Source organism: Phoca vitulina, unplaced genomic scaffold (assembly GCF_004348235.1).
Source record: "Phoca vitulina isolate PV1807 unplaced genomic scaffold, GSC_HSeal_1.0 scaffold1, whole genome shotgun sequence".
Lineage (NCBI taxonomy): Eukaryota > Metazoa > Chordata > Mammalia > Carnivora > Phocidae > Phoca > Phoca vitulina.
Window position 1 is genome coordinate 32,962,014 of NW_022589704.1, and position 25,167 is coordinate 32,987,180.

General features: G+C 37.8%; 1 protein-coding gene and 4 non-coding genes across 8 annotated transcripts in view; all 5 read right to left on the reverse strand.

Annotated features, from left to right (window-relative positions):
• Positions 1 to 928: 928 nt before the first annotated feature.
• The window catches only part of NOP58 (NOP58 ribonucleoprotein), a 31,517-nt gene continuing 7,278 nt past the window's right edge, over positions 929 to 25,167 (reverse strand). The window contains exons 2-16 of one of the 4 annotated variants that reach the window (XM_032404522.1): positions 24,983 to 25,059; positions 23,319 to 23,371; positions 22,997 to 23,114; positions 18,987 to 19,108; positions 15,320 to 15,456; positions 13,429 to 13,493; positions 12,368 to 12,502; positions 11,460 to 11,605; positions 10,601 to 10,727; positions 8,533 to 8,696; positions 7,045 to 7,179; positions 6,786 to 6,847; positions 4,677 to 4,810; positions 1,574 to 1,737; positions 977 to 1,202 (exon numbers count right to left, since the gene is read on the reverse strand). In XM_032404522.1, coding sequence (XP_032260413.1) covers positions 1,152 to 1,202; positions 1,574 to 1,737; positions 4,677 to 4,810; positions 6,786 to 6,847; positions 7,045 to 7,179; positions 8,533 to 8,696; positions 10,601 to 10,727; positions 11,460 to 11,605; positions 12,368 to 12,502; positions 13,429 to 13,493; positions 15,320 to 15,456; positions 18,987 to 19,094 — 1,428 coding nt within the window. In that variant the 5' untranslated portion in view covers positions 19,095 to 19,108; positions 22,997 to 23,114; positions 23,319 to 23,371; positions 24,983 to 25,059 and the 3' untranslated portion in view covers positions 977 to 1,151. The other 3 variants (XM_032404520.1, XM_032404521.1, XM_032404524.1) reach the window with 3 other exon arrangements.
• On the reverse strand, positions 10,369 to 10,452 carry LOC116638249. Its single transcript, XR_004300676.1, has one exon. It is a non-coding gene; the product is annotated as a small nucleolar RNA SNORD11 (small nucleolar RNA).
• Positions 11,319 to 11,400, reverse strand: LOC116638253. Its single transcript, XR_004300679.1, has one exon. It is a non-coding gene; the product is annotated as a small nucleolar RNA SNORD11B (small nucleolar RNA).
• LOC116638235 lies at positions 23,134 to 23,220 on the reverse strand. The gene has a single exon (XR_004300668.1). It is a non-coding gene; the product is annotated as a small nucleolar RNA SNORD70 (small nucleolar RNA).
• On the reverse strand, positions 23,907 to 23,995 carry LOC116638230. Its single transcript, XR_004300666.1, has one exon. It is a non-coding gene; the product is annotated as a small nucleolar RNA SNORD70 (small nucleolar RNA).

Below are 25,167 nucleotides of genomic sequence, written 5' to 3' on the forward strand. Positions count from 1 at the left end.
GTTACAAGAAAAGCAGAGGGAACTCAAAGCTATAATCATTTTATTTTTTTAAAGATTTTATTTATTCATTTGAGAGAGCAAGCATGCAGAGTGGGGAGGGGCAGAGGGAGAGGGAGAAGCAGACACCCCTCTAAGCGGGGAGCCGAACACAGGGTTTGATCCCAGGACACCAAGATCATGACCTGAGTTGAAATCAAACGCGCAATTGACTGAGCCACCCAGGTGCCCCAAAGCTATAATCGTTTTAGCTCCTCCACCTGTTGAATGGTTTTATTGAACTGGGCTTTAGCATCATGCCCATGGCATACACAGAGATACAAGACCGAACAGTCCTATGAAACTTGTGGCTGTCGTGACTATATGGCTGTCAATCAGGCTGTTGTTCACATACTGTAAATAGTGTATTTTAGAAACAAGGATTTCTCTTTGGTGTTCTATGTCCTGGTTTATACCCATGGACATTTTATTTTTGGTCATCTTGTTTTCCTATTATTCCCCCATTCTTTACTATAAAATCATTTTGTTATCCTTTTAAAAATATCACCTTAGAAAAAAATCTGCATCTATGTTAATGTTAATGATTATTTTGTTGCTCCATTCAGAACTAGGAAGTAAAATAAAGTTAAGGATACAATTTTTTTACTTTCTGAAGGGATACAGAAAAGTTTTGCTCACCTAATTTTAAAATTTTGAATACAAAACACAGCTTTATTTAAATAAATACAGACAGTCCAAAAAGGAAAAAGAAACATTAGAGTGAGGCTCTTAAATTGGTCCACCTAATCACAGCCTTGTGAAAGGCTGTTTCAAATTAACAATTCACAACTCTCACTTTTCAGCTATAATTATCAAAGCAATAATCATCAAATGCTAAATAAAATATAGAAAGGATCATAACTGTCTAAAATATAGAGATCACAGAACTACCTTAAAATACAAAGAAAATATTTTTATTTGTATAACAAAGACTCTAAGAAATGACGACATAATCAAGTTAACAGAATTGGTGTCAAGACACATAGGTTTGAAAAGGTACAGATGATTAGTAACATTGTTTCATCCAACCTTCCAGTTAGAGAACATCTCAGATACATTCCTGACTGAATCTTAAGTGTGATGTATCCCAGTGATTCAAAGATGGTTCCCTTCAATTAGTCCTCATTATCTCTCTTTTTTTTCTTTTTCTTCTTTTTCTCTGGACTCTGAAAATAACAAACAAGAATGCTTTTGAAAGAGCTGTAAATGTATGGGTGAGGAATAATAACTTTATCTTATAAGAAGCAAAGTAGATCTATTTCCCTCAAAAACAAACTTAGGTTAAAGATTAAAACCTGAAAATATAAAAATCACCTCTATGAAAATCTGTAGCAAGTTATATTCTCTCTTCCTCAATGTAAACCCATTTTGTAATAAGATTCTAGGTTTGGGAAGTGGCCTTTTTTATAACAGTATCATTTTTATTTTACTGTTCTTTCTATGAAACCATCTTGACTGCCTGCTCATTTCTAATATAGAAGAGTACAATAAAATAGAGACCCGGCCCATGCCAACAAAGTATTAAAAACAAACATACAGGAATTGCTGTGCTGGTGCATGGTTCCTCCTCAGAAAGCGGTTCTTCCTTAATGTGTTTCTTTTTGTCCTTCTTCTTCTTCTTCTTCACAGATGTCTCCTGTTCTTCTACCACTAGTACTCCTTCTTCTTCTTCTTCCTCTGTTGCTACTGGGGCTTCTTCAACTGAATGGGGTTAAGTATAAAGACAAACAATTAACACTATATCAGACCTCACTTCCCCCACCTTTTGAATCTCAGTTTTTTCCCATCATTCTGGTTAACTATCCAATGTTTATTTATTATAAAATTTTGTAACTGGAAAGGTCCTTCAAACACCTACCTAGTCCAAGACCACTAACTTTACAAGATCATGTAGCCATGTATGGAAATTAGGATTGAAACAGATCATCTGATCTCCAAACCCAATGTTTTTTGGAAATTGTCAATTGTATTATAAATGATGAAGAGTCTGTGCTCTGGAGGGGCGCCTGGGTGGCTCAGTCGGTTAAGCGTCTGCCTTCGGCTCAGGTCATGATCCCAGGGTCCTGGGATCAAGCCCTGCATCGGGCTCCTTGCTCAGCGGCAAGTCTGCTTCTCCCTCTCCCTCTGCCTGCTGCTTCCCCTGCTTGTGCTCTCCTGGTCTGTCAAATAAATAAATAAATAAATAAATAAATAAGGGGCGCCTGGGTGGCTCAGTCGTTAAGCGTCTGCCTTCGGCTCAGGTCATGATCCCAGGGTCCTGTGATCGAGCCCTGCATCGGGCTCCCTGCTCGGCAGGAAGCCTGTTTTTCCCTCTCCCACTCCCCCCTGCTTGTGTTCCCTCTCTCGCTGTGCCCCTGTCAAATAAATAAATAAAATCTTTAAAACAATCAATGAAATCTTAAAAAAAAAAAAGAATTTGTGCTCTGGAGTTAAGAGACCTGGGTTTATTCAACCTGCTGTGACCCTGAGAGGAAGTCACTGACTTCTGTAAACCCCATTTACTCATGTACAACTCAGTGATGCCTATTTTACTGGATTTAACGAGATAACGTATCATGCTCGGCACATCAGAATGCAGACTCAGGGGTGCCTGGGTGGCTCGGCCGGTTGAGTGTCTGCCTTCGGCTCAGGTCATGATCTTGGGATCCCGGGATCAAGCCCTGCATCGGGCTCCCCGCTCGGCGGGGAGCCTGCTTCTCCCTCTCCCTCCCCGCAGCTCGTACTCTCTCTCTCAAATAAATGAATGAATGAATGAATGAATAAATAAATAGAATCTTTAAAAAAAAAAGAGAGAGAACTCAATAATAGGTACCTATCATTAGAAACTCATTCACCAAAAATACATTTAGCACTTACTAAATGCCAGGGCATTTCCTAGACAACTGGATTCAGCAGGGCATAAAACAGACAAAAAAATCCCTGTCCTTCTACATCTTTTTTTTTTTAGGAGTGGAGGCAAAAAAATGATATAACCATACAATATTTTACACAGTAATCAGTGCTAAGAATAAAAATAAAGCAGGAAGAAGAACGCTGAGGAAGGCAGTGCATACGGGTACTTCAGACAGGACAGTCAGGCAGGCAATACCTGGAAGAGGCAAAGGAGTGAATGATGCACCTACCTTGAAGAAAAATATTCCGGGTAGAGAGAAGAGCAAATGCTAAAGTTATTTTGGGAGAGGAAAGTTGGTAGAATCAAAGAATAACAAGGAGGCCAGTGTGGCTAATGGAGTAAAACTAAATGAGAGAGTTAATGGGGGGTGCCATTGTGGCTGTTACAATAACAAAAGCAGTGGTGGATAAGTGGTTAGATTATGGATTTTCAAAGTAGAACTGAATTGAGAGGATTTGTTGCCAGAATAGGGGCACCTGGCTAGCTTAGTTGGTGGAGCATGCAACTTTTGATCTCGGGATTTTTAAGTTTGAGCCCCACACTGGGTGTAGAGATTACTTAAAAAGAAAATCTAAAAAAAAAAAAAAAAAAAAAAAAAAGATTTGTTGCCAGAGTAGACTTGGGTTGTAAGAAAAGAGTGAAGGTTAAAGGCCAAAGCAACTAGAACTGCCATTAATAAGACAGACAAATTTGTGGAGCAACAGATTGAGAGTGACAAGGATATAAGAATGTTAAGTTTGAAAAGCTTATTCAATATATAAGTGAAGATACTGGAGTTTGCTGTTTCAAATGTTATCAATGGGCTTAGGGATCACCTTACTTGTTTTTTTGTTTTTTTTTTAAAGATTTTATTTATTTATTTGAGAGAGAGAGAATGAGAGACAGAGAGCACGAGAGGGAAGAGGGCAGAGGGAGAAGCAGAGCCCCTGCTCAGCAGGGAGCCCGATGCGGGACTCGATCCTGAAACTCCAGGATCATGACCTGAGCAGAAGGCAGTCGCTTAACCAACTGAGCCACCCAGGCGCCCGGGATCACCTTACTTGTTAATAAATAAAGAGAAACATAAAAGTTAAATAACTTTATGTTTTCTTTAGCCAGGGCAGGAATCCACATTTGCTGATAATATACTTTTGACCACTAAGCTATTTAGAATCCAAAACTTAAATCAGTCATTACTTTCATGCCTGATTTTCCTGATAGACTAGCTGGCAGGCATTCAACACAGGTACTTCTCGTAAATGGGGTTACCTGCTTATCAACTTTGCAAGGTAGCCTAGTTCACTGGAGAGTACCTATTAAATATCATTATTATAATGATGGTTACCAACATGTTATTACTCTAGTCCATTCTATATAACAGAAACAATGAAGAAAACCACTGCTGCAAATTCTACCCTTACCTATATAACAAAAACTCAGTGACTAATTTAAAAACCATGAACTTTTTTTCCTTTTTAAGCTGACTCTCAAAATAGTTCACGTGGTAGGAACTGAAGTTTGGTACACTTAGCATAATATGTGATTCCATATATTCAAAGAAATGCTTCTCACATTCCTCTATGAAGTCTGATAAATTTAATACCTTAACTATTCTCAAGGAACACAATGGCTTAAAACACCATTAACTTTCAATATGGGTGGTTTCACAATAAAGTTCAATGGCATGTACTTACTTCCCCAAGACTTACGAAGTCCGTCTTTCTTAAAGAATATGAATATAAGCAACATTTAAAAAATTCAAACTGACCTTTAATTTTAACCTTGGCTTTTTTGGCCTTCTTTTCAACAATTTCATCTTCTTTATCTACCTGTTCTATCTTGCGTTTTTTAGAACAGGTTGGCAGTGTGGAATCACCAGAAGGATCATAAGTCTTCACTTCACTATAAGAGTCAAAGAATTATAGAAAATCTCTACAAATACTTGTAACTGAAATAATTCTAAGGAAGTTTAAAAGAGATGCCATTAGATAATACTTATATAACCATACAAAACTGTTTCATTTTAGTAGCTTTGGGGCAGTTTATGAAAACTAGTAATTTCCAAAAGGTAAAGAGGTATCAATCACTATTTTCCAAGTAGGTCAATCACACTTCAAGAGAAGTGGTGAGTTAAAGTGAATTCTCATTTAGTAATCAATGTAATGACTATGGTATAGAAAAACATTAAATCAGTATGGGGAAAAATGGAGAAAATTTCTTTACAACAAATGATTATTCTAGAAAGTAAAAACTGAAGCAATTCAAGTTTTAGAAATAGGGCAAATTCAATGAAAACAAAACGCAAAACCTAAATCAAGTTAACACAGAAGACTTCATCACAAAACCCCAAAAGGCAGAAGAAAAAGGGGCTACATATGGATGAAGATTCCCTAAAAGCCTACATTTGCTTTTGTTCTAATGTAGCAGAAAGAAAAAACTGAAGTACTAAGTGCCTAAAACAAGAACTAATAAATCTCATAACTGGTGCTTCAAGTGCATGTGTTTAGTTTAAAGTCAAAAGCATAATGGCATGAGAATATTAAAATATTGTTCAAAACAAGCTAAGGAATGTTTCATTTCTTAAGTTTATTTGTAGAGTCATGGCTGCTTAATTTTTATACATTAAAAACAATTTAAAAAACAAAGATCCACACTTACCAACTAAAGACACCAAATTAGACTTTAAAAATTACAAAATAGGGCCTGGGTGGCTCAGTTGGTTAAGTGACTGCCTTCGGCTCAGGTCATGATCCCCGAGTCCTGGGATCGAGTCCCACATCGGGCTCCCGGCTCAGCAGGGAGCCTGCTTCTCCCTCTGACCCTCACCTCTCATGCTGTTTCTCTCTCTCTCTCAAATAAATAAAATCTTTAAAAATTACAAAATATATATATGGTCACTGTTGAAAACTTGGAAAATTCATAAAACAAAATATTAATGCCCATAGCTGGAACACTTTTGGTTTCTTTCCAGAATAAAGGAAGCAATTTTTCTAAATACGTACGTTTAAATATATATGAATATTTATAGTAAGATGTTACTCCTTGCCCAGTTTAAAATTTTACTATTAAAATTCTTTTTTTTTTTAAGATTTTGTTTATTTGACAGAGAGAGACACAGCAAGAGAGGGAACACAAGCAGGGCGAGTTGGAGAGGGAGAGAGAGAAGCAGGCTTCCCGTGGAGCAGGGAGCCCGATGCGGGGCTCGATCCCAGGGTCTTGGGATCATGACCTGAGCCGAAGGCAGACGCTTAACGACTGAGCCACCCAGGTGCCCCTATTAAAATTCTTAATTACAGGAGTCCTAAGGGAGAATTTATGGGTTAATGACTAGAAACATTTTAAAGACTCCTGATACATACTGTCAAACCACTTTCCAGAAAAACTGCACCACATTCTACTTCCATCATCACAACCTTACCAGTACTGAACATCACCTCAAATAACCAAAATCCCTCTCCGTACATATATCTTTTGTTCATTTCATGGTGAGGTCTGAATACTATTTACTATCAACATCTGAAAATGAACTAAATATTAAGAGGAAAAAAAAAAAAGCCAAGGGGCACCTGCCTGGCTGCATCGGTTGAAGGAGTATATCACTCTTGATCTCGGGGTTATGAGTTTGAGCCCCATGCTGGGTATAGAGATTACTTAAATAAATAAGACTTTAAAAAAAAGAGAGAAAAAAGCCAAAATATATACCATGTATGTAATTTATTACAATATGAAAATGTTTGTGATTAAAAATTAGAAATATGGAAAACTATAAAAAAAATCAGAGACACTGAGGTGTTTGTTTTATTATAAACACTGCTGTTGTCAATTAAAATTTAATCAAGCAGATATTGTTCACCCATCCTCCCCCAAATGTACTTACCTTTTATGTTCGTATTTTTCTGTTTTTGCTAATGCTTTTCCTGTTCCACTTATTTTCCTTATCTAAGAAAAGATACCAAATCTTTGTAAATATAAGGGAAACTGTCAATAGCAGGAACAAAAAATGTTATTAAACATACTAAAATTTATCATTTAAATAAAACTACTTAGTAGGTGAAATGAGTAAGTACATAAACTACTTAAAGTTTATTTATTTTTGATAGCTAACACTTCTACAATAGGCAGGATGTGGTCCTTACCCCTCTATCTTCCAAGGTCCTCAACCTGGCCTCTAATTTGGCTCTGTTCTCAACTCCCATCGCAGAACTGGAATCTTCACCAAAAGCATCGTACCGGATAGCCAAAACAGTTTTGGCTGCCAGCATTCGAGAAATCTGATAGAGAACTTAAAGTTAGAGGCATTCAAACTATATTCCAAGTTGAGATGATAAAATCCTCAATAACTTATTCATGAGAAAACTGGAGCAAATCATCAACTCTATCATTCACTCTAGTATTTTTTAAAGTCAGGAATTATGAAGTATTATGAATCATACAACTCAAGCCACCTAGCTTATATCTGAATCTCTCAATGGTTAACTGGTTATATACAACCCCATTCGTTCTGTTGGATGAAATAATATTGCAGTAGTTCATGTCTAAAACAAGCTCAAACTACCCTTCTAATGTCTTCCTTTAATTTCTACTCAGTGACCTTAGTTCTACACCATGAGGTCATCTGGAAAAAGTGTAGCCCCCCTTTTAAGCTAATTAACACTTTATCAACCCTTTCATCAATCTGCTCTGAATTTTATAACATTTCAGTTTTTTTTCTTAACATTCTAGTTTCTGTTAAATTATGTACCCTAACCAAAAAGCGTGAAAGTTCTTAATATGCTGAAGACTCAGCTTTCTCATCTATAAAACTGATACCTTACATCTCACAGGGCTATTAAAAGGATTCACTTAAGTCCCACTAGGTGTTGATCACAGTGCATGGTTATTATTTTTTTTAAAGATTTTACTTATTTATTTGGCAGAGAGAGAGATAGCGAGAGAGGGAACACAAGCAGGGGGAGTAGGAGAGGGAGAAGCAGGCTTCCTGCTGAGCAGGAAGCCCGATGCGGGGCTCGATCCCAGGACCCTGGGATCATGACCTGAGCCGAAGGCAGACGCTTAACGACTGAGCCACCCAGGCGCCCCTTTTTTTAAATTTGTTTTTTAAAGATTTTATTTATTTATTTGACAGAGAGAGAGATAGCGAGAGAGGGAACTGATTATTTTAAAATTCATAAATGATGATGTTAAATTGATTTCTTGCCACACAGAAAACTTTTGATGTGCCATCAACTCCATCCCTCACAAACAGGTGGATTCTAGAAAAATCCTAATATAGCAAAAGAAAACAGCTTTAACAAGATCAGTAACACTTTATCTTTAAAAAATAATAGTAATAATAATTTTTTTTTTTAAGTAAGCTCCCAACATGGGGCTGGGAACTCACGACCCCGTAATGAAGAGCTGCATGTCCCACTGACTGTGTTAGCCAGGTGCCCCCAGCAACACTTCCTTATATTATTTTCTTTCACAAAAGTGTTTTTTAACTCAAGAATTCACCATTCTCTATTTAATGACAAAGAAGCAGTAGAAAAATTTTATTGCATACTATAGAATAGGCAGAAAATGAATTATCGGTGGGTGGGGGAGGGAGAGAAAAAACAACCTGCCTCAGAAGAAATGCAACTCACCTTTCCTTTGTGTTTGGGACTTGTCTGGCCTACGAGTGAAGCATGATAAATGAGACCATACTTTGGGGTATCTCGTCTAGACTTCAGGGCTCTGAAGAGTGCCTTTTCTGCTCCAAGAATCTGAACCGTAGAAGCTGCATGTTTGGCCAAATTCAAAAGAGAACCTTCAAAAAAAAGAAGTAGTTACAAGGAATGCAATTCCAAGTATTTGAAAGTTCCATGTATTAAACATAAGACATATAATCTAAGTATTATAGCCACCAGAGTAAATAAAAATCTGATATAATAGATTCTATAGTCAGAGATTCCCTAAAAAGCCTCAGCATTTGTGATTTATCCATGTAGCACCATAAGCAGAGGCTTACAATGAATGCTTACAACAAACTGAAGGTGCAATTAAACTTATTTGCCCGAGAGATGGTATTAACTATTCTACATTCCATTAGCATACCACAGAGGAGGATTTTAGACATCAAATATTCTGCTTTAGATATGAAAAAAACATGCAAATATATGGATACTCAGGACATCTCAACAGAACTATGTGATAACTTTCTCACACTTTATCTCTGTTGTTTAAGATATGGATGAGGAGATATAAGTACACTAATCAGGTATAAAAAGTTACTGCTTTGGAGCGCCTGGGTGGCTAATTGTTAAGCATCTGCCTTCAGCTCGGGTCATGGTCCCAGGGTCCTGGGATCGAGCCCCACATCGGGCTCCCTGCTCCGCGGGAAGCCTGCTTCTCCCTCTCCCACTCCCCATGCTTGTGTTCCCTCTCTCACTGGGTCTCTCTCTGTCAAATAAGTAAAATCTTTAAAAAAAAAAAAAAGTTACTGCTTTGTTAGATTTATTGCACAGATTTTGTCAGAACAGACCACCAACATTAATGCTCAACCACTAGATACATATTTAAAATTCAACACAAGCTTCTGTTAATCCCTGCATCTCTGACCACAGGAAGTTTAGTTAAGCCTATGAAAATTTGGATGCAGACAACAAACCAGCCAGATGATTCCCAACCTCACAGCTGAGGGTATTTGAATGGGCTGTCTGACTAATGATGCAGTTACAGGGGCTATTCTAGTTTAGACACTTTGATGTAGATGATACATTAAGATCTTCTGTGACGGATTGTAATGATGACTCCTGTAACCATGATACTTCACTCTATTTGCAAATATTCGATTATACAGTATTATTTTTATAGCATACCTTCTTTGTAGCATCAACATACACACATATGAAGTCTTTTTTTTTTTTTTAAAGATTTTATTTATTTATTTGAGAGAGAGAGAGAATGAGAGAGAGCACATGAGACGGGGGAGGGTCAGAGGGAGAAGCAGACTCCCTGCCGAGCAGGGAGCCCGATGCGGGACTCGATCCAGGCACTCCAGGATCATGACCTGAGCCGAAGGCAGTTGCTTAACCAACTGAACCACCCAGGCGCCCCACATATGAAGTCTTACTATAAATTTACTAAAAATATTTTGCATGTCAAATATATTAAAATAGCATATTCAGTAGTGAACCATCTTTAAAAAAAAAGGGTATATATCACCTGTTGTGAGAACTATTCCTATTTAATCTGATGAGTTTTTTTTGTGTTTGTTTGTTTTAGAGATGGGGGGCAGAAAGGGGGAGAGAGAGAATCTTAAGCAGCCTCCATCTCACAACCCTGAGATCATGACTGAGCCGAAATCAAGAGTCAGGCGCTTAACCAACTGAGCCACCCAGGTGCCCCTAATTTGGTAGGAAATATTAACTGATTTCAACCTCCTGCATTCATCTGATTATTCTCATTAATGGTAATAAACATCTGACAACGGACCACAAGTGCCTCAGAAGAGGTAGTGACTGAAGATGCCTTCATTATCCAAAAGGATATCAGGCATACGCATCAGAATCATCATTGAACACTTGGTCCTTAGTCCTCTCCCATATACCATCTACTTATATTTATTACCTAAATTTTTTAATAAATGTAATTTTAGATGAAAAAATAATCCTAGGAGGAAAACAACCTACTCTAAATATCCCTATTTATAAGTTACATTAAAATCATCACCTGCATGAGCAATGAGCCGTGCTCCCACTAATTCCCCAACCATGACTGTAACATTTGGTGCAATGGCCATCATTCGATTTTGCAGATATTCATAGAGCTGGGTTCTATATTCTGAGATTTCAATTACCTAGTATAAGGAACAAAATCAATATACCACAAATGACTTGTGTAAAAATCACATAAAAACCACATGTCTGAAACAACAGAGTCCTAAATTGTCATAGATCAGCCGTGTAATCCTGGGAAAACAAAGCATTCCTTATCTCAGTTTCCCATTTTAAGAGAGATTTTATGAGATAATAAATGCAAACAACCTACTACACTGCCTAAAAATATTAGTCAATATTACTGTTATTTTTAAAAACTCCAAGGGCTAGACATTGTGTCTTTTTTTTTTTGGCGATCTTTTTTTTAAGTGTGTGTGATCTTTTTTTTAAGATTTTGTTAAGTAATCTTTACACCCAACATGGGGCTCGAACTTACAACCCCAAGATCAAGAGTCACATGCTCTACTGTGATCTCCAAATTGGCGGGGTGGGGAGCATGCCAGGATACAAACACAGAGGCTGGAATTAAATAACTCAAGCTGTATTTCTCGGTCTTATTAACGGATTCATAATTCATTATCCAGACAATGCTAGCTAACAATACAAATAAATTAGATAGTATTCTTTCAACTTACTTCAGTATGTATTTCCCCCTCTAATTATACAAATCAAGATGGCATCAGATGAGGTAGTGACTGAACACCCTCATATTTATCAGGTGAATGGTAAGTTTAAAAATCATCACTGCCATCAGAAAATTATTTTACATAGCCGGTCCCACCACAACTAGTTTCTCCATGTGTATAGTTTACCTGAGTGCAAAGATGCAGAATATTGCAAATATCTTCTTCTGAAACCTCTGTTCCCATTGATATCTCCGCAGCTGCTTTCACTTCTGCTTCAACTTCCTCTGGCAGTAATTCAGAAAGTTTGGCTGAGGCATAATTCTTCCTATCGCCTATGGAATGTTTGCAGAGGATGAGGGAGAATCACTCTTCAACAAATTATATAAAATCCAAATAGTCAAAAAAAAAGTAGAGATAAGCCAATGAAAAGGGTGCCTAAACAAAACAAAAAGCGAACAAGTTTGACCTACTAATTTTCCTTATGTAAGGCTTGATTTTGAGATTAAAATCTCTCCCCATCATCTCCCTCCAAAAAGATATAAATTAGAATAAAAACAAAATACCCCATAAAACAGGACTAATAATATTATAACAGACAATTTATAGCTAAGGTTTTATTAAAGTCAGTGCCATGAATTCTTGGGGTGGTAATACGGTAATGCAATATGAGCCTGGTTAAGTCCCATTTGTTAACAATCGTTAGGTTCTTCTACTAATATTATTACTGTACACTGGTATGGAATATAACACTAACAGTAGAGAGAGCAGTACCAGCTTTAGTATAACATATTGCAGGATTTCCCACGTCTACAGTTGCTCCTATTAATGGTAAATTCACTGAGATACATTCCACCTTAAGAAGCCAATTTAAGAAAAACCAAATCAGAGAACCACGTTCTCTTGTTGTACTGGCCATTGAAGTCAAAGTTCAAATTACCAGTTTCTGAATCCCAACAGACACTAATTTGGCTACACTCCCAAAATACACATAAATTGTAAGGAACTCTGGGAAGCTTATTAAGAAAAAAAATTACTATAACTCATATCTTGGGATGCAAATAAATTATTTTCAATGCCTTAAAGGATAAACTTACCGACTTTCTGTAAACACTTGCAGTATGTCAGATTATCTGAAATAATTTTTCCTAATTCAGGGAAATGCCAGCCATACCATTCTCTACACCGCATAATGTAGTTGTTTAGTTCTTTATCTAAGTCATCTAACAAGGCTGCAGTAGATTAAAATGAAAAAGAGGAACATAAAAGGGCTTTAAAAAACTAAAATATACATAAAATTTACCATTTTAACCATTTTTAATTGTAGGTTTCAGTGGCATCAAGCACATTCAAAATATTATTCAATAATCACCCACTATCCATTTCCAGAACTCTTAGATCATCCACAAATGGAAACTCTGCACCCATTAAAAACACCTCATCCCCACCTTCCCCCATCTCCTGGTAATCTCTTCTACTTTCGGTCTTTTATGAATTTGCCTGTTCTAGGTACCTCATAAGTGGTATCACACAACAGTTGTCTTTTCTGTGTGGCTTATTTCGCAGCATGTTTTCAAAATTCATCCATGTTGTAAACCTTTTTAAGGTTTAAAAATAATTATCCATTATGTGTATGTACCCCATTTTGTTTATCCATTCATCTGTTACTGGGTATTTAGGTTGTTCCATTTTTTTGGCTATTGTGAATAATGCTGCTACAAACATAGGTGTGTATGTATCTGTGAGTACCTGCTTTCAATTCTTTGGAGTACATACCCAGAAATGCAATTGCCATTTAAAGGGATTTTTAAAATTGGAAACTTAAGAGTATGATGTTTCCAAAATTCACTTAATGACATGGGAGAATGACCTATTAAAAAGCAAAGTGAAAAAAGCACAATGCACTAGATCCCACTTATTGATCTGCTTCATGGAAAAAGACAAATTTGTTAACATCACTAGTGTTAATTCACCTTATCTCCAACTAGTCAAATTACGGGTGGCTTGCCTTTTCTATTCTGCATTTTCTAGTTTATTTACTTTGCTATTAAAAATCCTAATTAATCTTTTCCTTCTTCAACTGATAAAATTATAAAAGATACAGTTTTAACAGCAGGAAAAAGTTATGAGGATCAGACCTCACATGCACTATACTTACAAATTGCCTGAACAATCATGGTGTCCACTTTATCAGCACTAAATTTCAATCTATATCGAGACAAGCTGAGGATAAGGGGGGGGGAAATAAAAAATTACTGACAGCAGCTACGAAAAGAGTTTAATTAACATCTTAAAAAACTTTATTTTTATTTATTTGTCAGAGAGAGAGAGAGCACGCACACAAGCAGGGGGAATGGCAGGCAGAGGGAGAAAACAGGTTTCCTACAGAGCAGGGAACCCGATGTGGGGCTTGATCCCAGGACTCTGGGATCATGACCTGAGCTGAAGGCAATCGCTTAACTGACTGAGCCACCCAGGCGCCCCTTAAAAAACTCTTTAAAAACGAAAATCCCTCTTAGAGCATTAATTTTCCCAACACAGGAAAACCAGTTGGACAAGAATACAATATGCAAAACTAGGAAATACACATTTAAAAAGAAAATACAGGGGCGCCTGGGTGGCTGGTGGCTGGCTGGGCATCTGCCTTTTGCTCAGGTAATGATCCCAGATCCCTGGGATGGAGTCCCGCATAGGGCTCTCTGCTCGGCGGGGAGTCTGCTTTTCCCTCTCCCCCACCCCCCACTCATGCTTGCCCTGTCTCTCTCTCTGAAATAAAGTCTTAAAAAAAGAAAATACATTGGTCCTGCTATAACCTGTATTTCTGAAATATGAATTAATTTGTGAAAGACAAACAGGATAGTGCTGTGTAGTACAAATCATATTGGTTCATGTATGATTTTTACAGGGTTTCAAGGCTTTACACCAGGAGGTTAACATGTGAAAACAGAAAGTCCACGGAGGAACATTACTGTACATAAGGTTTTCTTAACCTTGGCACTGTTAACGATATGGGCATGATAATTCTTTGTTGTAGGGGCCTATTCTGTGCACTGTGGACATTTAGCAATATTCCTGTCCTCTACCCATTATGTTAGTAGAGACCTGACCCCATCTATAACAGCCAAAATGTCTCTAGCCATTGCCAAATGTCCTCTAAGGGATATTTAATTGCCCTTGATTGAGAACCACTGCTGTTATACAATGTCAATTAATCACAAGCTTGAATCTTGACGCAGTTTAGCTGCTTGTGCGCTCTTAAAAATGCTTATTACAAAGTTATCCTTAATTTTTATGCATTTTGCTCATCTTTGTAACTCAGCAGCTTTAACCCTTCCGTTGATTTATGCTATTTTTTGTCCAAAGGTACAGACCTGTTTATTATTCCTTTAATATAAATCTAACATGTCTTTTTAACTGTATTAATATATAGGGCTATTTTTGATAGTGCTCTGGTTATAAAGTTACATAGGTTTTGAGTAATCTACCTTTAATCCTATTTTTTTCACTGAAAAACCCTGTTATTTTAGTGCAATCTCACAGAATGCCAAGCTTTTCAGAACACATATCACAGTACAGCAGAAATGCCTGTTCTAACGGACCTCTGGTTAAACATGATAGGTCAATGTGCTTCTCTTTGGCTTATTATAAAAAGTCAATACAAATCGGAGTAAAACAAACAACAGATACACACAGAAGGAGACCACAGCAGATGAGAAAATTTGGGGAGATGAAAAGATGGAGGGATAGCAAATGATTCAGTAGAGATCAGGGAAAGAAAAAAGGGAAAGCCCAAGAATTGTGGGGCTCAACACTTGAAGAAGGATAAATGCCTATGATGAGGACTGCCTGGGTTATAATCCAGGCCTCATAACTTACCAGGTGAATTGATTTTGGGCATCAGATTCATCTATAAAATAAAGATACTACTACTATCTTCCTCATAAGATTACTATGAGAAATAAATTAGTATTTGTAATATGCTTAAACCAGTGCAACACAATTGCTTATTAAACAGGAATAAGTGGACTTTATTTTCCAGTAAATCTCACCTGTGTGCCAATCCAAGACACATAGCTGCCATTTCACGTGGTTCTACTCCAGGGATTAATCCATCCATCTGGGAACGGATTCCTCTCATAAGTTCATTAACAACAGGACTATGGATACAACTGAGATTCAGCTTTTCCTGTAAGAAGAACATCTGTATCAATGAAATAAGAGTTTTGGGTACCTGGGTGGCTCAGTCAGTTAAGCATCTGCCTTTGGCTCAGGTCATGATCATGGGGTCCTGGGATCAAGCCCTGCGTCGGGCTCCCCGCTCAGTGGGGAGCCTGCTTCTCCCTCTGCCCCTCCCCCCTCACTTGTGTTCTCTCTCTCAAAATAAAGAAAATCTTTTTTTAAAAAAAAGAGAAATAACAGTTTTCAGGGGACCTAGTGGCTCAGCCGGTTAGGCATCTATATGCCTTTGGCTCAGGTCATGATCCCAGAGTCCTGGGATCGAGCCCCACATTGGGCTCCCTGCTCAGTTGAGAGTCTGCTTCTCCCTCTGCCCTGCCCCTTGCCCTGGCACATGCTCGCTCTCACTAGCTCTCTCTCAAATAAATAAAAAATCTTAAAAAAAAAAAGTTTTCCTAAAACTATTTAAATATTAAAATAGCACAGATTTAAATATTTTTTATTTAAAAAAATTTCTCGTTTCACATTTTTGTAGTGTGTTTGTACAAAGAATAATAAATGCAGATTGTTTGATAAACACAGTACAGTACTGTAAATGTACTTTCTCTTCCTTCTGATCCCCCCCCCTCCACGCTTTTTTAAGTAGGCTCCATGCCCATGTGAAGTCCAACCCGGGGCCTGAACTCAAGAGTCAGATGCTTAACCAACTGAGCCACCCAGGTGTCCCCGATTTTCCTTTTTTCTTTAAAAAGACTTTTTTTTTTTTTTTAAAGATTTTATCCATTTACTTAGGGGGAGAGAGAGAGAGCACACGTGAGCGCACGAACAGAGAGAGGGGGCAGAGGTAGAGAGAGAATCCCAAGCAGACTCTGTGCTGAGCACAGAGTTCAGATGTGGGGCTGACTCCATGACCCTGAGATCATGACCTGAACTGAAATCAAGAGTTGGATGCTTAACGGAGTGAATGACCCAGGCGCCACCCCCTTAAAAAAAAAAGAAAAAAAAGGATTTATTTTTAAGTAACCTCTACACCCAATGTGGGGCCTGAACTCATATCCCGAGATCAAGAGTTTTATGCTCCATCTACTGAGCCAGCTAGGCATCCCCGATTTCCTTAATAATATTCTTTTCCAGGGGCGCCTGGGTAGCTCAGTCAGTTAAGCGTCTGCCTTCAGCTCAGGTCATGATCTCATGGTCCTGGGGTTGAGCCCCACATCTTAATTCTGGGCTCTCTGCTCAGCAGGGAGCCTGCTTCTCCCTCTCCCCTCTGCCTACTTGTGATCTCTCTCTGTGTGTCAAATAAATAAGTAAAATCTTTAAAAAAATAACATTCTTTTCTCTAGCTTTATTTATTTATTTATTTTTAAAAGATTTTATTTATTTGACAGAGAGAGACACAGCAAGAGAGGGAACACAAGCAGGGGGAGTGGGAGAGGGAGAAGCAGACTTCCCGTGGAGCAGGGAGCCCAATGCAGGGCTGGATCCCAGGACCCTGGGATCATGACCTGAGGCAAAGGCAGACACTTAACGACTGAGCCACCCAGGCGCCCCTCTAGCTTACTTTAAGAATATAATACCTAATACGTATACAAAATATGGGTTAATCAGCTATTTATGTTATTGGTAAGATTTCTGGTCAACAGTAGGCTTTTAGTAGTAAAATTTTGGGGGAGTCAAAAGTTATACACAGAATTTTTTTTAGAAAGATTTCATTTATTTATTTGAGAGTGTGGAGGGGCGGGGAGCAGAGGGAGAAGGACAAGCAGATTCCGCACTGAGCCCGACATAGGGTTTGATCTCACGACCTGAGCTAAAATCAGGAGTTGGCAGCTTAACTGACAGAATTTTGACTGTGCGTATGTGGGGAAGGGTTGGCACCCCCAACCCCTAAGTTATTCAAGGGTTTACTATACAATTCAACTTTTTACACACCCCACACACACTAATAAATTTTGTTCTGCACACCTTCATTTTTTTTCATTCTGCATTGTATTTGCTAAGTCCTTCATATAAATCTATAGTTCTAGTTCATCAAATGCAAATAATTACATGCATGCAAAATTAGATGTATTACATGATTAAGAAACAAATACTTGGTATGTATGTGCTTAAGAAACAATATTTGGTATGTATGAGTGATCTTCAGTGTAATTTTTTTTTTTAAGTAGGCTCCATGCCCAGCATGAAGCCCATTGTGGAGCTTGAACTTGCAAGCCAGAGATCAAGACCTGAGCTGAGATCAACAGTCAGATGCTTAACTGCCTGGGCCACCCAGGCACCCCTTTAATGTTAAGTTTTTTAAACAGAGAAACTGGGGGTGCCTGGGTGGTTCAGGCAGTTAAGCATCCAACTCGGGTTTTGGCTCAGGTCATGATCTCACGGTCGTGGGACTGGGCCCGAGTCAGGCTCTGCGCTCAGTGCGTAGTCCGCTTCAGATTCTCTCTCCCTCTCCCTCCTGTGCTCGCTCTCTCCCTCTAATAAATAAATAAAATCTTAAAAAAAGAGAAACTGAAAAAAAAAATTAAAGATACCTATAATCCCACCATCTAGCAATTTGTCATTCTGTATTTATTATGCTAAAATTTAATTTTTTTAAAAGATTTTCTTTCTTTATTTGTAACAGAGAGAGCACAAGCAGGGGGAGTGTCAGGCAGAGGGAGAGGGAGAAGCAGGCTCCCCACTGAGCAAGGAGGCAGATGTGGGACTTGATCCCAGGACCCTGGGATCATCACTTGAGCTGAAGGCAGACACTTAACTGACTAAGCCACCCAGATGTCCTTAAAATTTAATGTTTTTTAACAGAAAATTACAAACTAACACTTGTGGGCACTTCATGGAATGAATATAGAGACTGACATCATCACAGAAAACTTCATTACTTACCAGACAGTATTAGAAATAATTTATTTAATTGAACTTCTTAAATTCACAATCCTGACCTAAAAAAAGCCCCTCAAAGCTCCTTAGCATTTTCCTACCTAAGAAGACCTACAACATAATATAAACCTTACTTTAAAAAGCAGAGGTATGCTCACAAACACAGTAATTAACCTGTCACTATAATATCTACTATAATCACTGAAGATCAAAATAATCACGACCAGCTCTCAAACTGTTCTGCTTTTCATGCTTGGGAGTCCACTTTTCCAGTCTTTCCACTTTCATCTCCAGAGACTCTACCCCCTGCTAAAGTTTTCTAATAAAACACATACACTAAAAAGAAATGTCATATCCTCATTTCTGTTGAAAGAAAAAGAAATGTGACTAAACAAAAACATGGCAGGATATACATAGTGTTAACAGATCTCTGGGTGGCAAGGTTAAAGCTAATTTTTATTACTTTTTGGGGTTAATATTTTCTACAACAAACAGGCATTACTTGTATGTACTTGGGTCCTGATAATCGTATTGGAAATCAATTATTCTGTAGCCTAGGAAAAAAGATCATGTAATAACAAACAACTCAATACAAAGGCTAGGCTTTGTAGCTACTATGCTGTATGGTGAGTTCTGATTAGCAGGCATGAAAAACATATTTACCTTTATGACCCCTCCTAGTTTAGCATCAGCTACAGCCAGGGGTTCATGGGCTTCTTTTACTATTTTCTTCAGAACTTTCTTCAGCTGCTTATTGATTTTGCCCTCCATTAGAGCTGTGAATGCTTTTAAGGAAAAAGAAAAAAGAGTTAACTCTCAAGTTTTTTAAATTTTAAGAACCTCAAGATCTCGTTTAAACTTAAAGAATAAAGCAAAATAAACACCTCCTTTCAAAAAGTTCAATTTAACATTACTTCTAAAATGAAATGATAAATGTAGAAAACACTGAAGGAGTACACATTTCAGTCTCATCTGACCTTCCCACCCTCATTTCAGTTCTAGAACCAGAAGTTAAAAGCAGATACAGCATTCCTTTCCTTATGTCGTATGAAATCTACTCTTGAACCCAGACAGAGCTCGAATCAAAATGTTAGAAACAATCTATTTTGGAATGACAAATAGATTTACTCTCCAATGTTACTGTAGGCAGACTGGCCTGATGCTCTGTGAGATACCCTAAAATCCTGTCAAGACTGTAGTAAAAAGGAGTGTATCCATTTGGAAGGTCCTGCTGCAGTAAGCATGCCTGAATGAAGGCTTTGCTAATTCCAGATCCAGATGTCATCAGGCCTCTACCTGTAAACCTCCAGTGACAGAGAACTCACTACCCAAAGGGAGACTATTCTATTTGGGACTGCTTTCATTTTTGGCAGGTTCTAAATCCGCTACTTTGTAACTCTCACCCTTTCTTAGGCCTACACTTAGGATCTTCTGGACCCACATGGACTAACATCTCTTCTGCTATCTGTCAGGGTTTTGGCTGAATTTAAAGTATGCCTGCCAGGAAGGAAGTCGGCCACAATTTCTAAGCAGACAGTTTATGCTTAATCAGCCAGGTACCTTCTCTTTCCTCCTGACCACATCTCCATCCATTTGAGTTACAAGTCCATTTCATCTGTTATCTGGGAAGATGAAAGATGAGGACAAAAATCATCTAGCTACCACACAGCTCTTACAGAGCTCTTACGTTCTGAGAAGCTGAGTCTCAAGCTACTTTTTTTAGGTTATAACCTTTTACATACCATATTGTACAACACTGACTCCTTATAACCTACCTTTCTAGTAAGAGTTATATTCTTTCAAGTTTTTAATCTTCTATAATTAAAAAATTTTATTCAACTTCTAGCTTATAGTTATCAATCTTCCGTATCTTTTATACTTCAGTGTTTTCCTTTTTTAAAAATTTCTTAAGCAAAAATTTCTACTCTAGAGCTAACATTTACATTTATCTTCCCTTTATTATTAAAAATCATGTTAATTACTCTTCATAATATATATTTTTAAAAGATGGCAGAAATGGTGACAGGTAAAGGGGAAACTGAGTCTTCTCTTACTTCACTAGCCACTTTTCAGCGTCCCCTAGTAATCTTCCCACTTCATCCAAAAGTAGGCTTGTACCAAATTCTTTTTTTTTTTTTAAAGATTTTATTATTTGTCAGAGAGAAAGAGCGAGAGAGTACCAAATTTTGCGGTAGTATTTGGAAGACTTGCAACTTGAAAATCAGACCATAAAAATAAAGCTTCCATACAAACGGTATAATCTGAACTTCTAGGACCAATATAAATTTCTTTTTTTTTAAAGATTTATTTATTTTAGAGAGTGAGCAAAAAAGCAAGTGCATGCTCAGGGGGGAGGGGCAGAGGGAGGAAGAGAGAGTCTTCAGCAGACTCTGCACTGACGCCAGCTCCATCTCATAATCTGAGCCGAAACCAAGAGTTGGGTACTTAACCAACTGCACCACCCAGGTGCCTTTAAATTCTTAAAAAAATAAAAAATAAAAAAAATTCAACCTTTTATTTTCATCTTTTAAGTTTATTTATTTAAGTAATCTCTACACCGAACTGGGGCTCAAACTCATGACCCTGAGATCAAGAGTCACATGCTCTTCCAACTGAGCCAGCCAGGCACCCCAAAGACTTTTTTTTTTTTCAAGTAGGCTCCACATCCAACATGAGGCTTGAACTCACGACTCTGAAATCAAGAGTCTCATGCTCTACGGACTGACCCAGCCAGGTGCCCCTCAATATAAATTCTTGATATCACAACCCATCAGACTGTTTCTTAGGCTACGGGGTTTTTAAATGCATACTATGATATCTATAACCGCTCAGTTTGGGTTCTGTCACATCAAAATTTCCTTATAACAGGGAATGGAAGTTAATTCCCAGGAAAGACTGCTCTCTTAATAAGGTGATATTTGAGTTTCTAGTAAAAATAGATGGGAAAAGATTCTTGACAGAGCTCACTATTTTCATTCCTTTGCCCAAAATATTTATGTGCTAGAATCCAGGAATTTGATGGTGAAGAACAATGTAGACTCTGCCTTCATGGAAAGTAGATGCGGGGGTGGGCTGGAGTTGACTTTAAATTCTCAGCTAGCATGGCATCTGGCCATTTATCTTTACATTATTTTAAGGAATACCAAGAACTCAGGAGGAAAAGGAGATATCCCTCAAGCCTCAGTTTTCCTATAAATAGTGATTAACATCTAACCCACAGGACTGCATCAAGGATTTAACAACAATTTTGAAAGGAGGAGTACAAAACCGGACAATCACTACATGATAAATATATTACCTATTAATAGTAAAAACCTGCTTCATGTTTGGGTAGAAGCTGGATCTATCCGTTTAATAAGGACTGGTCAGAAATATCTCAAAAAAGATTAAAGAGGTAATATGCAAAAAGGAATTCAAAAGAAGCCATTTGGGATCAGGGCCACTCACTTTACAATTCCAGCGAAGTTCAAATCACTGTCTATGTGAATAATGTCCCCCAGAGTTGGAGAACAGCCAACACAATCTCACTTGGAGTCTTAACAAAATCCTACCCATATAATTTTAAAGCTGTGATGAACAGATCTTTTAAAAAATTCTCCAGGCAGGGGTGCTGGCTGGCTCAGTTGGAAGAGCATGCAACTTGATCTTGGGGCCATGAGTTCAAGCCCCATGTTGGATGTAGACATTACTAAAAACAAAAAAAAACCTTCAGGCAAAAATTATCATAGTTGTGCTTTAATGGCTCTATGAGGCTTTAATTATTGACTTACTGATGAAGCAGTCCTAGAACTATTTTTAAAAATTAAAAAATTGGATCCATTTGTGGGTCTTCCTTCAGCTACCCTTCTGCCAATGTTGGGGCAGCCCATTAATATTCCAGCATGTTTAGTTACGTTCCTAATTTTTATAAGAGAATTATACCTTTCTCTTGGGGCTGATAACAAAATTATTTGGGTTTGTGAAATTCTTGCCTAATTATATGCCATATCCTTCCTTATGGTCCTACATTTTCAAATTATACCGCCAAGCGGTTGGCTGATTTGATATACGGAACTTAAGCAATTGAAAAATCCACAAGTAGGATGGGTTAGCCTGGTGATGGGTATTGGGGAGGGCACGTTCTGCATGGAGCACAGGGTGTTATGCACAAACAATGAATCATGGAACACTATATCTAAAACTAATGATGTAATGTATGGGGATTAACATAACAATAAAAAATCAAAAAAAAAAAAAAAAAGGAAAGAAAAATCCACAAGCAGAATTTTATATCCAGGCTTCTTGTTTTCCCTAACATTAAAAAAAAAAAAAACAAAAAACCTTGAGACCAACTGCCAACTAAAGCCAAGCCTAGTTAATAACACCTATTGTCTGTTCTCCCATCATGAGGACCAGTTGAAGGACAGGAGTCATCCATTCTTCATGCCCCCTTCAGATTAACTCTTAAGCCTAGGTGTAGTTTTTGCATTAAAAACCAAACCAAACCAAACCAAACCATACACACAAAAGCCTATTAGTTTTCCTAAAACTTTTAATAATATTGTACTCTTCTGAACTAAAAATGTGTACTTCTGGAGAGCTGCTGTATTATTATTTCAACTGTGAATCCTGGCTATTCTCAACTTTACCCCTGGATTAGTATTATCAGACAGCTGTGTACTTGACTACATTACCTTGGTCCCTTGTAGAACAGCTTTTACTGAATTGTGCTTCAGCATTATGCTGTTGGTTTCCACAGGGAGATCAATTTAACCACTTCTCACCTCTCATCACATGGGGGGGAAACAAACCCTATGGTGAAAAAAGCTAACTCAATGTTGTCTCAGTGGTAGTGACGAATTTGAGTTAGATCACTTAAATTCAATTCCAAAAAGAATGCATCATTGACAACATTGAATAAGGTTAACTCAGGCAACTGAAGCAAATAATCTTTTGATAAGGATAATCAACTAACAAGATTAAAAAAAAAACAAAAAAGCTAGTCTTTCACTTTACCTGCTAATGCTTCTGCTGTATCCTGAAATTTCTCAAAATGTTTTAGCTTTACTCTAGAAGGAAGAAAAGAAAAGTTATGAGGGCATACTGGTTGTGCAAAAACCATGTATTTAGGAAAAAGGTTTTGGACTGTTTTGTTTACCAACAAAATACACTTTCCCGTCACTGGGTATCAGGGTGCAAAGTCAGATAAATTCTTTAAACAACCAGTTTCTCTAAATGTTAGGTTAGTAATGTCTGGACTACTGCAGAGGTTGTAGGCTTTGAAGGAAAATAAACATCAGCAAAGAGGTTTGATACCACATCTCAACCACAGGAAAGATGCTGAAGCTTCAACATAACCTCTGCTGCTTAAAGCTGGACACAGATCCTTAGAAGGACAGAGAAGACCTTAGAAAAGGTATTAAGAGTCCCTCTTAAGGCAGGAATCTCACAACAATGATTTGTCCATCTCATACAAAGGCCATTAAGAAATAGTTTATCATCAAATCTGATAGCTGTTACCCTTATTTTACCCCCTTCCCCCCCATACAGGGTATATGCAAGGTAACATCATTTTATATTGAAACAAAAATATATGATGAATAATTCATTGTTGTCTCAGTGGTAGTGACGAATATTTGAGTTAGATCATTTATATTCAGTTCCAACAAGAATACATCATTGACAACAATGAATCAGGTTAACTCAGCCAAATGAAGCATACAGCCCTTGAAAAAAAAAACTAGTCTTCTATTATATCTAAGATAGTGTTGTTTTAAGGAAGATTTTCTTACCTGCCAGGGAACAAAAACCCTGGTGGGTCCCTTAAATACACACTTAACAACACAAAAAGATTTTAGGAAAAGTAGTAATTTCATCTTATTCTGCCTCTCCCCACCCCCATTTCCACCTTTCTGAAGTGGCATTTGTTCATCTCTATGCTTGCATAAATGCATATAGAGATATACAAGAACCCTGCAAAAATGGGATCACATTATACATATCATTCTGAAGCATGGTTTCCTTGGTATACCACTGACCTCTCTCCAAGTTAGTAAGAGATCTATAGATATACTATAATTTATTCAGTAATTCCACTACTTAGGGCCCCTGGCTGGCTCAGTCAAAGTAGAGCATGTGACTCATGGAATCTCAGGGTCATGAGTTCAAGCCCCACACTGGGTATAGAGATTAAAACAGTAACAACAGGGGCACCTAGGTGGCTCAGTTGGTTCAGTGTCTGACTCTTGATTTCGGCTCAAGTCATGGTCTCAGGGTTGTGGGATCGGGTCCCACAGGCTCTATGCTCACCACGGAGTCTGCTTGTCCTTCTCCCTCTGCTCCCCACACCCACTCACAGGCTCTCTCTCTCTCTCTAAAACAAATAAACAAAATCTTAAAAACACCACCACTACCAGAGACTATGGACTCTGAAAAACAAACTGAGGGGTAGGAGGATGGGTTAGCCTGGTGATGGGTATTAAAGAGAGCATGTTCTGCATGGAGCACTGGGTGTTATATGCAAACAATGAATCATGGAACACTACATCAAAAACTAATGATGTAACGTATGGGGATTAACATAATAAAAAAAATAAAATAAAAATAAAAACTCCACCACTACCAACAACAAACACCAACTAAATGTTAACTGCTAAATTCTTGGTTTCAAGATGGCTTACATTTTATTTGCTTTCTCTGGAGTTTCAAATTCTTTCCACAAACTATCAACCTCTTGAAGTTTCTTCTCATTCAAAACCTGTAACAAACATTTAAATAATTTTAATGGCATAGCTTAGGCATACATAATTACACACTTCAAGTACAACTGCATATGTAAAATAAGAGTGTAGAAGCGATTTTTCCT